At 37.1% G+C, this 14,700-nt stretch overlaps 1 protein-coding gene across 1 annotated transcript in view; it reads right to left on the bottom strand.

Moving 5' to 3' along the window:
- Positions 1-14,700, bottom strand: part of Galphas (G protein alpha s subunit) — a 96,952-nt gene that overhangs the window by 73,913 nt on the left and 8,339 nt on the right. Inside the window, exon 2 of the mRNA XM_076187170.1 lies at positions 506-578. Within this exon, the coding sequence (XP_076043285.1) occupies positions 506-578 (73 nt within the window). The remainder of the gene's footprint in view (positions 1-505; positions 579-14,700) is intronic.

Here is a 14,700-nt window from a genome sequence, read left to right as displayed (position 1 = left end):
TATGACCCTAGCTACACAGTAACATTTGTCCGGATGGTGTCCTCAAGGTACCAGTGTCCAGACAGCTCTGGATGGTATCAGACTGTAATTAGTATGACCTTTCCCGACATACAAAAACAAACATGGCATCTTGAAGCTTGCATTGAGCTACAAGTTATCAGTAGTGTATCGTAGCTTGAATCTCAATATTGATGTGGCCAAATGCTTTAAAATTTACACATATAATAAAATAGAGCACAAATAATTTATTTATACCACTATTAACTAAAAACAATGAATATCATCAGGGCTGACAGTAGTTGCTGGTAATTAGTACAACCCTTTATTTATATCAGTTACATTCAACAAAAAATCCTATGGGCAAATGACTTTAACAGACCTGTAGTCCCCCTTTAGTCTGTAGTTTCAAAGTTCATTTGTATATATCAAATCTTATTAATTAAAAAAGTAATTAATTTGTATTAAGCAAGCAATTTGAAAAATCTAACATTTCATCCATACTTACTCTTCACTGAATCCATCGACATGGAGAATTCGCATCTGCTTAACAATGGTACTTTTTCCGGACTCTCCCGCTCCTGCAAAAATCAACATAATTTTACAAAAATGTGAAAAGATCAAAATCACTAACATTCACTACATAATATTATGGGTTGCAAACCAGCTTACACGATCTGCTGCAATGGTCAACATTCCTACTTTCAGAAAAAGAAAAACACATGACCAATACCAGTCTTGCTAAATATTTAAGATCATCCTTGAACACTAATTGGAGTTTTGTTCAAAATAAATAAACAAATCAATAAAATAAACTCATGCAACACATACTGCCCACATATCAACTGCTAAGACCCAGACCAAGAATCTGCAAGTCATGGTCATCAAGATGGATGGCAAAGAGAATCGTCTCCCTGTCATCTATTTTCAGAATCAATCAACATTTAGACCCCCATCAGGAGGTGGTGCCCCCTAGGGGGCTGACAAAATCTCTGGTTTATGCCAAGGATTTCTTATCAATTTTAGCAGTATTTCCTCAACCCTTTCACAAAGGAAATCAGACAACTGCTAACTGCCTCCCTCCTACCTACTGACAAAAAAATACCACACTAGTACAACATACAATGGTCCTATATCACTGCCCAGAGAAATCTATAGGGAAGACCTGAGGACTGATGTCACCTGCTATGGGGCTAAGGGACACAGTTTCAAAACAGTGGAATTTGAATCAAAAGTTTATTTTCATTAAATATCATGCTTGACTAATCTACTTACTATATATCACAAAAACACTTATAGAGCAAAGATTGGTTGAATCTAAATAAGACCCTTTATGAAATATTTTTATCAATTTTCCAACACTTGGGACCGTTTAAGTCCTCAGCAGATTATAAAATCTCTAATGCAAGCACCTGAGCTTAATTTTAATGTCGCCTATAGAAATCCAGTATTCCCTATTCACATATCACACCCTCAGATAGTTCACTATCACTTAATAAAACGACGGGAAACCGTGCACACGTAAAAAAGTAATTGTCTCTTGCACACTGCACACACTGATCATCACCTACTTCCACCCACAAGGGCAATTGCAAACAAATCACCCTATTCATACCCACAAATAGAGGCCACACATGATCCCATAACACACACAAATGAGCTTGTATGACAATGAAGCAATCATACATGCATTTGCAACACTATCATACAATGGCTATCATATAAGGTTAAAACAGTAAACTTGGAAAAAGACCTTGGAGTGATCAGCAAAGACATGACACCGGATAAGCATAATAATAAGATAGTCGGAGAAACCTACAATTTATTGAGGTCAATAAAAGTGGCATTTCACTATTTGGACGAAGAAATGATAACAAAAAAAAAAAAATTAACAACACTAATAAGACCAAAACTCGAGTATGCAGCAACACTATGGACACCCAGTACCAAAAAGAATATACAGAAGTTAGAAAGAATACAAAGAGCAACAACAAAACTGGCACCAACTCTTTGCAAAATGACATATGAACAAAGACTGTCCAAATTAGAATTTCTAAATCTGGAACAAAGAAGGGAAAGAGGAGACTTACTAATCTATAGAATTATGAAGGGAATGGAAATCTTAGATAAGAATGACTTACTGAAATGGGACAATGAAAAAACAAGATGACACAAACAGAAACTAAAAAAGAATAATTACAGAAGAGATCTGGAGAGAGAGATAGAGAGGGGAAAAAAAAAAAAAAAAAAAAAAAAATAGCAGCTTCCCACACACAGTGATAGATACTTGGAACAAATTGGACAAAGAAACAGTGTGTGCAAACACTATTCAAGATTTTAAGAAAAAACTTGATGCTGAGAGATAAAGATGAGTCACCACAAGCATAGCTCCCTTCCTGTATAATACAACTAGGTAAATATAAGAAGCTGTAAAAGGCTGCACTGGAGGTAAATTACAGGAGGGTCAGGGATTTCTTGGAGGATGAAAATGAGAATGACTGTCACATAGCAAAGTTAATGGAATTTACATGTGATGCTAATTTCTAAATGACAATCAAAGACGAAAGTCAACACAAACATTGGGGATTGACTCATTATATATTGTATATCTGGATGTCAGTTCTTATAATTATGTTTTCACTGGTTTCCATTTTAATTTAAATGCTACTGTCATCTTGAGAAGAATAGGCTATACTGCAGTATGAGTGGGAAAACACATTATATTGTATTTGTTTCATGGCAAATACTTCACCAGAAACCAACTTAGAAATAGCAATATCATCTATAGTTATGAGTCAAATGGCTCCAATCTTATTCTACAAGAATTATTTGAAAGAAGAAGAAGAAGAAGAAGAAGAAGAAGAATAAGAATAATAAAGGAGAAATAGTTCAGATGAATGTAAATAAAACTAAGTTGATATTTGTAATGAAGGAAATTGGTGGTGAGCAATGGTGAAAGATACCTGTATAAAAATTCAATCTGCTGGGGTCCATAGTTCAAAATATAGAAACATAAAAGATAAATCAATAAATTCATTGCACCAAGTCTCTTTTGCACAAGACCCCACATAAACAGCCACTGCCACTAACTAGTTCACCCCACAAGTCACTCAGAGAAGCAATTCTGTGTTGTCTGAATACGGTTAGAGAAGGGCACTACAACAAAGCAAGTTCTCCATAAAATATTATCAGCAGATCATGAGGTAAATGGATAGATAATTTTGGAAGAAAACAAAATAGAGAAAAGGCAAGGACTCGTGTCACAATTCTATAAGAGGACAAACAACCACCAGAATACACTAAAAATTAGTTTGATTCCCAAAAACAACAAAGGAAAAAAGCTGTTCTTCAGTTACAACTGACATTACCAAAGATTGATTGATATGACTGTAATTGCCATGCAAAAATGTTTAAAGGATGTCAAGTCATAGTTTTCAGTATAGATGTATCAATTTATGAAATAAATCAGAAGAAACAATTCAGGCAGACAAAATTAATAAAAAAGTCGATTTATATACAAAAAGGATTCTTCCCATTTATAAGAGAAGTAGCCAGCCAAGACATGCCACAACTCCCCATCCATCTCGCACACATCTGTTTCTCTTTTACCTTTGCCCCCATGTGGATGAAAGACCATCTCTGCCCACTGCCTACTGCCTCAGTCAAGAGCAATGCAACAAGAAACAGCTGGGTCTGACAGTTAGAGCTGATTTACCTTCACCACTTCCATTTAGATGGCAACCCTCCCTCCTTCTCCCCTAACACATAAATAGAAGATGAGAAACCCTTCTGGGCCACATCAATTCATCATCCATTCACAATAATTTTCTAAATTTTCTACTCCCACCCATCTCTTGCCAAATAAATTGTAATTAGTGGAGACTGATACAGAACTCCACAAACATCTGAAACCTTAATCGTGGGGTACGAGACATGATAGCCAGTGCAATGGTACTGTATATTTACCATGGCAAAGCATAATGTGCATTCATTGTATCTTACTAATTGACATTTCTAATTTGAAATAAAAGTGCACCTTTGTTCAGTAATTGAATATATCTAATTTCTCAGGCAGACTTGTTCCCAATAATGAAAGAATGCTGCAAGACTGGTCTGTAGGGGGTGACATTCTTCTCCTAAAATACTGAAAGCATAAAACTGCTCTCAAAACCTCATACAAGTAACATCCAGTGGAGCAAATACTACTGACAAATTGATGCAAGGAGGGAGATAGAAGAATAGTCAAGCTCAATAGCAGCCAAACTGCAACAATAGAGATCTACATAAATCACAATACAGATAATACAAAATAAGTGAAGACACAATGGGGTGAAAGTAGCAAAGATCAAATATCAGAGACATGATAAATGGAAAGGAATGCTGGAAAGAAAGAAATATCAGCTGATAGTTCAACAGCATTAAATCCAAAAAAAGAAAATTGAAGATATAATTATACAGGGTGTTGGAACTAAAACCAAAGATTACATTTTGTACAACTTGTGGCAGGAAAAGGCGGAGTGAAGGTGGAGGTAGAATGTAGATTGAGAGAAGCGAGTAAATGCCTTGGTGGATTGAAGAGTGTAATGAGGAATAGACATTTGGGAATGGATGCTAAGAGGAGACTGTATGAAGGAGTGATTATGCCAACAGCACTGTATGGGGCAGAAACATGGAACATAAGAGAGGAAGAGAGAAGGAGTTTGAATGTGTTTGAGATGAGGTGTCTGAGAAGTATGATGGGGGTTACTAGGCTAGATAGAGTGAGAAATGAGGAGGTGAGGAGAAGAACGGGGGTGGAAAGGGAGTTGGGAGATAGGGTTGATTAAAGAGTATTAGGATGGTTTGGACACATGGAAAGAATGAGTGAAGAAAGACTAGTAAAAGAGGTATGGAAGGCAGATGTGGAGGGAGTGAACATGAGGGGATGTCCTAGGATGAGGTGGATGGATGGGGGTGAAGGGGGTTTGGGGAAGAGGGGAATGTCTGTTGAGGAAGGACGGGAGAGGACAGAAGACAGGGGTGAATGGAGAATGGTTGTACTGTATATGGATGATGTTGTGATGCATGAGGTGGAATGGGTGGGGGGATGGGGGTGAGGTAGTATGTGTGAGCAAAATTTGACGCAGCCCGAAGGGATTTCTCCCCGTCTTCTTTTATGCATGGGGGGACGGAGAGGGGGGGTCGCCGATTTAATGAAGCGGCCTTGCTGTGGATGTGCTGTGTCTTGTGACACTGCTTCTGACCCAGGGCAGTGGACAAGGTGCAGGGATGACCCGTCATCCAGGAGGTGCTAAGATAAGAGGGAGGGTGGAGTGTGGAGTGTATTCAGGGATGGAATGGGTGGGAATGATTTTATGCTTTTTCCTTTTTGGCTACCTCCCTTGTAAGGGGGAAAAAGCCTTGGTATATGTATGTATGTACAACTTGGGTTAAGGAAGACCAGATGGAGTAGATTTGTAAAGAAACTGTGGAGCACCAAAAAGACAATGTTAAGTCATGAAAACCAGCAGGACGAAAGAATTGATGCCCATATGAGTAAACAAGAGAAAAATTAACACTCAGAGATCAGTGACCAAATAAAAACCAAATTATACCATTACTAAAGATAAGGAAGGTCAAAACTATCTTTTAATACCAGTTATGAAAAAAAATAATAAATAAATACCAGATAATGTTATGGCTAAGCAGAGAAAACACATGAACAAGAATAGACTGTAGACAAATAATCTAGGAACTACAAAGTACGAAGGTCAGACAATCCAGGAGACACAACAAATACAAACAGGAATAAAGTACCATAACCCCTAATCTTATGTTGTCAATTTGCTTAAAAATGTGACTTGATATCATCTCTCAAACAAAAGACCTGTTTGTATCAGCCTTATTTCATATTCCATTACTTACACAGTGAACCATCAATAGCGATACAGCCATACTACACTTTTTCTTTTTTTTTCACTGGCTGTCAACATGCCAACACTTTTCACCAAATTGCCCCACTGAATTTCACTGCTGAATCAGTCTCCTATTATGACCCTATTTTCAAACAGCACTTTGGCCCTTTGGCTCCAAAATCATTCCTCCCTGCCCCCATGACATTTGATTGATTCCCTTGTGTGTTACCTGATCAAACTAATCAGTGTTAATGATCCTAAGCAATTCTGGATTCCACCTGTTTGTCTCTATTTCAGAACCTCATTTTCGTTGCAGTTTTTGGGGTCAAGAGAGAGAGAAAAAAATACAATCTCCATGAATATAATATTAATAACAACAATAATGATACATAAATATAACAAGGGCTCCCCTTACAAGGGTGATAGCCAAGTCAAAAGGCATAATTCCACTCCCACCCACCCATAATAATAATGATAATAAATAATAACAGTAATAACAACTGCAACAATATCAATGATTATAATTACTATTATTTTTGTTGCCATAAATTTATCTAAGTGGAAAACCCACAGCCTCACAGCAGCTGGCAATGGTCCTTAAGGAGCATTTGCCAATTGTCAACTTTCCTGACAACCATTTCCAACCTCTAAAAAAGTTATATTCACTTTAAAATTTTAGTCTTGCATTAAGTCTCCCAAGTCTACATTCACTCCCCCCCTGCCCCTAAGAATAGGTTAAAAGCTTTCAGGTCTTCCATAAATATATATATATATATATATATATATATATATATATATATATATATATATATATATATATATATATATATATATATATATATATATATATATATATATATATATATATATCAGAACCTCAGTTCTTGATCACAATCGGTTTTACATTGTAACTGCTCTGGAACCGATTTGGTCAAGGACCAAAAATGTTTACCAATCTGCTGGATACAGCTTAGAGTGGTATTTTCCTACAAAACTTTGAATTTTGCTCCTCGGCTTCATTCAGGTTGGTTGAGAACCAATATTTTGGTTCACTACCAGAATAAACAATTATAATTTTTTTTAGTCAAGAACAATCTGTTCAATTTGCAAGACATCTGAGAATAGAGGTTCTACTGCATTGTTTAACTGGCTTTGTAGCTCACTGTTGAATTATTTCCAATATATATATATATAATAGTGTCCTTATTTTCAATAAGGTTGGTTAACTATACAGAAGCAGCCTATTCCAAGTTTGGGTGGACCAGTGATATAACAGCTACACTTTAGAGGTCAAAAGACTGCTCTACTAATCCCAGTATCCTACTTGCTTTCTCTGAGGCATAAATACAATACTTAGATGTTTTTTAAGTATTATATATAACTACATCAAAAATCCTTTACATTATCCACTTTAGTTAATTTTTTCCAAATAACTTGGTTATATTTATTATTTTTACCCGTTTGCATAACTATGTTTACTTCAACTAAATTTGTTAGTCACTTTTGTGACTATTCTTCTAGTCTGTCTAAACCTCCTTGAATAGTCATTTTGCTATTTTGCACAGTTTAGTATTATTAGCAACTTAGGAGACACAAAATTAAAGAGTCCACAGTAACAGTCCGTGTCAATGATATGTACTGTACAGCAAACTCTTGCTATACTGAATATCAGTGACGTGAGACCTACCAACCATTCATCTGATATAATGAACAAGGTCATATGCGGTGCAAGGTTCAGTATGGATGCCAGGCACATGGAAAAGTTAAATATGTATGTATGTAGAGTATATACTTTTGACTAAAACAACTAAGCCTTCCCCCCAATTAGTTTGATATAGTGAGGGTTTACTACAACTGGTACTCTGGTTGGGCAATATGCACAAAACTTCCATCTCATATACTGACCCAAAGTTGGATATGTGCAAAGTTTGGTATAATAAAACCTTCTAATATATCAAACTTTTGGCCACAATGACCAAGCTTTCCCTCCAATTAGTTTGATATACAGAGGGTATATTGTACCACAAACAGAAGTGGCCTAAGAACAAAACCCCAAGGAACTCCATTCATAATATCTTTCTAGCAGCAATCTTTACCATTCAAAACAACTCAACTATTAAATTTTTTTTTTCATCCTGCTTAGCAAATAATATTTCATTCCATGCAAAACGAGTTCAATGAGTAGTATCTTGTGCAAGACAGCATCAAAAGATACATTAAATCACAATTTCATTTCACATTATCTGAAATTACTATTGTAAAATTCTAAAAGAGAAGTCATGCAAGAGTGCTTACATCTGTAGCTGTGTTAGTCATGACTTATTAGATAGCTCCTTAAGTGATATTCCATGGCATCTCCAACAACAGTTTCCACATTTTCTATGATCAAGGTCAAGCTTATTGGCCTGAAGTTTTGTGGCCTTTTAAAATACAGGAGTACTGTTTACCAATTTAAATTCTCTTGGTACATACTCACTCCTGTTATCTTTCAAAAAGTATTTTCTATTGGGGTAGTATTTTCATTTTTCATATTCAAAATTTTTGGATGCCCACCATTAGGCCCTGTTCTTCTTGATTTTGAGTTCTTTTTTAAATATGACAATACTTTCTTTGATCATTTTTACATAAGCGAGTAAATTTCTGGCCTGCATAAGACACAATTCAATCTTCACTTTGAAGTGTTTTGTTTATGAATAAACTATAATAACCTACAATATCACACATACCTCCATTTGAATGTACAAGTTCACTGTTGGCAGACAAATAGACCAATATCCTACCTTTTTTTCTTTTTTTCAATGTAATGGTTTCTTTGGGATCTTTAAAATAATCAATCATCTTTTTTTCTGATCTTTTTCAAATCCCTCTGGATCATTACATTACTGATAATCATTGGAGGATTTAGAATGTTTGAATTTCCTGTAAGACTTTCATAATATTTTCATTATTTTTTTTTATCAAGCTATTTTGGAAGAGATTTTGAGGCACCTCCATGTTACTATTCAAGTGTATTTTGAAATATTTCACACTAGTTTTCCACCCAATCTTGACTTTCAGCCAATGAATTGAAGCTCCTGTTGTTGGCAAGTAAAATTAGTCTTTCTGAAACTGTATTACACATTAGCCACAGTCAATTTTGTGAAGGAAAAAAAAAAGTGTATATATATATAATAATAAGAATAGAGTACTACTATTATATCTATAATAGTTTATCTATGAGAAAGAGGGTAATGTCTGTTGAGGAGGGAATGGCGAGGGCAGGAGATAGGGATGAGGGAGGGGGATTGCTGTGTATACATTATACTGTTAGGCAAGGAAGGGAGGGGTGGGGGGTATAGGGGTGCTATGTGTGAAATGATATTTAAACACATCCCAAAGGGATTTCTTCTCATTTTTTCTTTTTCTGCATCAGGGGACGGATTTTTTTTTTTCACCAATTAAATGAAGCAGCCTTGCTATGGATGTACTGTGTCTTGCTGCATTGCTTCTGAGCCAGGGCAGTGAGCAGGTTACAGGGATGATCCATCATCCAAGAGGAGTTAAGATGGGATGGGGAGTAGAATGGGTGTAAGTACATGCCATTGACTTGGCTACCTCTTATGGAAGGGGGGGGGAAAGCTCTTGGTATGTAGATGCTGATATCTACATACCAAGGGCTTCTTCTCCCTTATATGGAAAGTCCCCACCCCTTCCACTCCCATCCACCATGCTTGTGGTGAACTGTGAATTCACCATTCTAAAGTGCAGCTCTATGGTAAGAATCTTGGTCTCCAAGTATGGTGGATGCTCCACTGATGCCATTTTAGTTCAGCCAATTATTATTATTCATATGCTTCAACTTGTGATGTTTTTAGATTTTTCCTTTCTTAATTTATGGGTACCATGTTGTGAATGCATAGGTGAGTAATTCTCATGAGCTGTTTGTCTAGACCACCTACTGTCCTAATCTTGTCCCTGCCACTTAGTATTTTGTCAGCAATACCCAGCACTTCTATCCCACACTGATGAAGTAAACTCATCGAGGTTGTAAGGGAAATATTTAAGGTAGGCAACTGACTGGAGGGATAGTAAAAAGTAAAGACTATCAGCATTATTTTTTGAATGGAGATTATTTCCCTATCATGAAAGAATGCCAGGAGACTTGGTCCATAGGGACGTCACTAAAGTTCCTAAAATATTGACGGTATAAAACGTGCAGTCAGTACCCCATACAGGGTGTACTTTCCACTGCTCTTTCAGTATATTCAGTTTCTTGTTTGTCTTCACAGTCAGGCCTTTGATGTGTGAGCTGAAGCTCATACAAGTGAGGCACACACAGTATTTTAGGCTTTTTGTCCAGTGGGGGAGATTGGCCATTTAATCCAACTGTTGGGTGCTTCTTTGATTCATGGCAGCCAGGGGGAAATCAATGTCACTGATGACTTCTGACTGGAAGCTGACATTCTGTTTTGTCTCAGCCATAAATCTTGTTTGTTGAAGTAAATTTGTGTGCCTTAGCACACAACAATCAAAGATTGTCCAAATTGGAATTACCAACTCTGGAATAAAGAAGAGACAGAGGAGATCTGTTGACTATTTATGGAATCATGAAAGGAATGGAAATCATAGATAGGGATGATTTATTAAAATGGGACAATGGAAAAACAAGAGGACACAAAAAGAAACTAAAAAAGGATAACTATATATCTGGAAAAAACAAAACAAAACAGAGTACTGGATACCTGGAATAATTTAGATAAAGAAACAGTGTGTGCAAACCCTATTCAAGATTTTAAGAAAAAATTTGATACTGAAAGATACAAAGATGGGTCACCATGAGCATAACTCCCTTCCTGTGTAATACAACTAGATAAGTTGCAGTGCTAGGCACTGCTGGGTCATCCACATAGATGCATCCTTTGATGTTTACCTCTGGGTTTGATAAGGGGAGATAACTTGTAAGTAGGTCAAATAGCGTTCACAATATCACCCCCTGTGGAACTCCAATGTACAATCTTCCAATCCACTGAGATGGTTGTTCTGTGACAACACTTTGCCAACAAAGCGGTTTGTCAACCATTTCATATTATAGTGTATATCAGTTTCTGTGATCTTTCTCGACACAATGTGCCTGAGTGACCACATCAAAAGCCTTGTCTACATCAACCAAGACTACCACCACCACTCCATCAGGCAGCTCCTTCCTGGTGAAGCCCTCCATTAGTTGGTAGGATGGCCCTCTTTGAATCCATTGATATAGTGAGGCAGGAATTTGAGTTTTGAGGGAAATACATCAGTAGGATGCAGCAACTTCATCTTTAATACTTTTACTTAATAATGAATTTAAAACCCAGGTATGTATCATTGCCCATACTTCGGCAGGATCAAGACCTGAATCTTCCAAGTCTCTTGACATCATTGGTACTAAGTGCCTTGGTAATTGTGAGGTCATGCTAGTATGGCTTTGAATCATACAAGCATCTACTCCACAAGGTTCAGTCAAAGTTTGTTATCAACATAAATTGATGAATGTTATCTCTGGCTATAAGCATGTAGCATGTTTCACAGATGCTCACAGGGTTATCACAATAGACAACCCTCGGTGGAGACAAAGAGAATCCCAACAGACCTCATTGCTGGATTGAATAATCATGCCAACAGCTATTTAGATTGGGGAGGGTAGTTGCATGGAGGTGGGGGGGGGTTAAAAAAATAATAATAAATAGATAAAAATGAAAGTTGTGGTAGTGGAGTATCTGTTGAACAGAAACTTCTGTAATTTGCCACAAAACTTCATGTGGCACTGTACAAAGAATGCCAACCACCTGGCAAGGGTTGACTGCATCCATAATAAATACCAGCCACCCACAGGACAAGAATAATGATCCTTGTAGATTCAAGTCATTTTCCTGTACATCTGATATCACTATACTTGGATTTACCATTCTTGTGTGGAAAGCAACCAATAGCCAAGTTGCACCCAAGATTTGTACAACAATTCAGTTATACGGACCACAAGCATAAAAATAAATAAAATTAAAATAAAAAATAAATTTGCAAGGAACATACACTAGAAGGTGCATTGATTTAACCAGTCATCACATTTGTCCTATGCTCTTGGACTGCTGGGATAGGTAACAGTCACTGCTACAAATTAGTGAGAAATGCAGGACTCAAACCTGCAACAGGGAGGATGCAAAACCCACACGCTTCTGATTATGCCACTAGTACACTACGCTATTGCTTTACTATTCCTAAAACATGTAATAAGAAATAACTCTTCCCTCCATTTTGGTTCCATTAAGGAGAGGTGTACAGCCACTTAAATGTAGCAACACTACCTAGCTGTAAAAGTTAAAGGATTCATTCCCTTTACCAAGTAGTTGGAACGCCCACCCAACTCCCTGGTTCTGGACAGAATTTATGTGGCTGTTCTGATTAGTGATTACTGAGCAAGAGCTCTTGGTAGATCCCATCCAAAAGACTTCCCAATTTTAACAGGAATTGGGGTACATACAGTTTGTGACCTTGGAATCTCACCCAGGGTCTGTGGGGACAGGGCTTATCTTTGGCCACAAGAGTTACACAACATGGAGTACAAAACCTGCACTCTAATTCAACCTTACACTAGCAAGATCAAGAAAAACTAGGAAATTACCCTTTCCAATAACAGGAACTGGAGTCTTTAATTCCAAACTGGAAACCTACAGTACCATAAAACACAACAGTTCTTGGGCCCTCCCACAGATCTCTGGAAAGAACACTGTACTGGTGTGCTGAATTTGAGCAGCAGTTTCTGTCACTGGCTTTAATTATGTAAAAAGAATTGTATAAAGCTACATGTAAAAAAACACTTTCAATTTCTTTTCTGAATAAAATAATGAATGAACCATAACAATCTTAAGTATTTACCTAGTTGTATTATACGAGAAGGAGCGCTCATGGTGACCCGTCTTTGTATCTTTCAGCATCAAGTTTGTTCTTAAATTCAATAATCTGTATGCTAACATAAACAAGGCAGTAGTGTTCCAGGGACCAGCCTAGAACTAGTAATTTGCCTCTTTACCATCAAATCACTCAACAGTATCTCTACTCACCAAAGGACCTATGACTGGTAGTCCTACAATATGGAGAGCAAAGCTGCCCATTTTCTAAACCCCCTAACCTCCATCAGGAGAGGCACCCCTGAGGGACTGGCACAAGTCTCCAGATCAACTCCAAGGTCCCTCCATCAACCTCAGTAGTATTTCTTGCACTTTTCTCACATATGGAGAGTTGACAACTGCCAAGTGCTCTCCCCTCTCTACAACTTTGAGCTGGTAACACGAAACAACCACTGATATATCACAGACAACAGTTAAAAGTTTCTTCTCAGAGAGGTGACAGGTTCGGACCACTGTAGGGCTGCAAGTTCCACTTAGTGGAACTTGAGGCAATGATTAATTAATTTTACCCACCAAAATCCAGTTATTAACATTTATTCTCAGCAAAGAACTCATCTGACTAGACATTAATTGCCCCAAATGCAAGCACCACATATGACAGAGTATCTTATACTATATTGTTCCATACTCCTTCCATAGATTTATACAAAATCTTTTCACCGAGTGAGATCCTTGGCAATGAATTAATTGATACTTGAAAGACTGATGGGTACTTCTATGTGGTGGTCCTGCAAGAGGAATGTGAGAATCTTCATACTGCCCATCATCAAAACCTGTAAACATCCTTGTCTCCAACTGCAGATGCAACAGCAAGGGGTACTCTGGTCTGTAACTGGACCCAGATCTCTTATCAACTTTGTATTTCCTCTATTCTTTCCCTTAAAAAGAGTTGCCAACTAGTAACTGTTCTCTTCTTACTAAAAGCTTGTGATACAGAAAGTCCTAAACTAATATAACACAGATAACAACTCAATGTTTCTTGTAAATGAAACCTAGGAGGCAGTTTAAGGGCTAATGCTAGCCAAAGTGGTACCCAGTTTTCAATCAGTGAAACTTGAGACAATACAAGACAAATGAACACATTGTAAGGATTCTACAAAAACATTCATGCAAATGGTATTTCTGTAATTCAGCTCCATAAAGATACAGAAAAGACAATGGTTGAGAAAAGGTTGAGAAAGGAGTATGGCAGCTTGCATGAAGAGATTTTCAGAGCCAAGTTAGGAAAGGAAAGGTGTAAACATCAACGAGGAATAGTTGAATTACCACATATTTTTGAATGACGTTATTCTCACTTAAGACACAGCAGAAGACTTGTAAGACATACAGAGTGATATGAACATCTGTTAGGTTTGATGATGAATAAGAATAAAACCAAAGTAATATTCATCTCAAAAGTTCAAAGTAAAGCAATTACCAATGGGGAGAATCTTAAAGTTGAAGAGTACAATTATTTAGGTCAGATACTAAAACCAAATAAAGACCATGAAAATAAAGCATACCACAATTGATAAGTACATGTTTGGTAAATGTTAGCTCATCAAGAGAGGCTCTACCTGAAATACAAAGTCTAGACTTGGTGTATACTGTTGTCCCAGTTTACAAGATTTTTTTTTCCTGAGGGGGCAATGAAGACAAAGTCAAGGGGGACACTGAAGATAACAGGAAGATCAATACTAGAAATAACACTGAAATAGGATGTCAAGTTGGGCTAGAGAGTAGATACCTAGGAGGTAATGTTAGCAAGGAAAAGAAATTTGAGAGAGAACTTGCCCAGACAGGAGAATGGAACAAAAGAAAACACATTACTGACAGCACACCACATGATGGGAAGCACGGAAGAAAAAGATCAAACAGAAAGTGGACAGATGAGATAGTCTGTACGA

This window comes from Oratosquilla oratoria, chromosome 6 (assembly GCF_046742065.1).
Source record: "Oratosquilla oratoria isolate Oo_2021 chromosome 6, ASM4674206v1, whole genome shotgun sequence".
NCBI lineage: Eukaryota > Metazoa > Arthropoda > Malacostraca > Stomatopoda > Squillidae > Oratosquilla > Oratosquilla oratoria.
The sequence above is the reverse complement of the archived record's forward strand: the minus strand, read 5'-3'. Positions and strand labels throughout refer to the sequence as shown.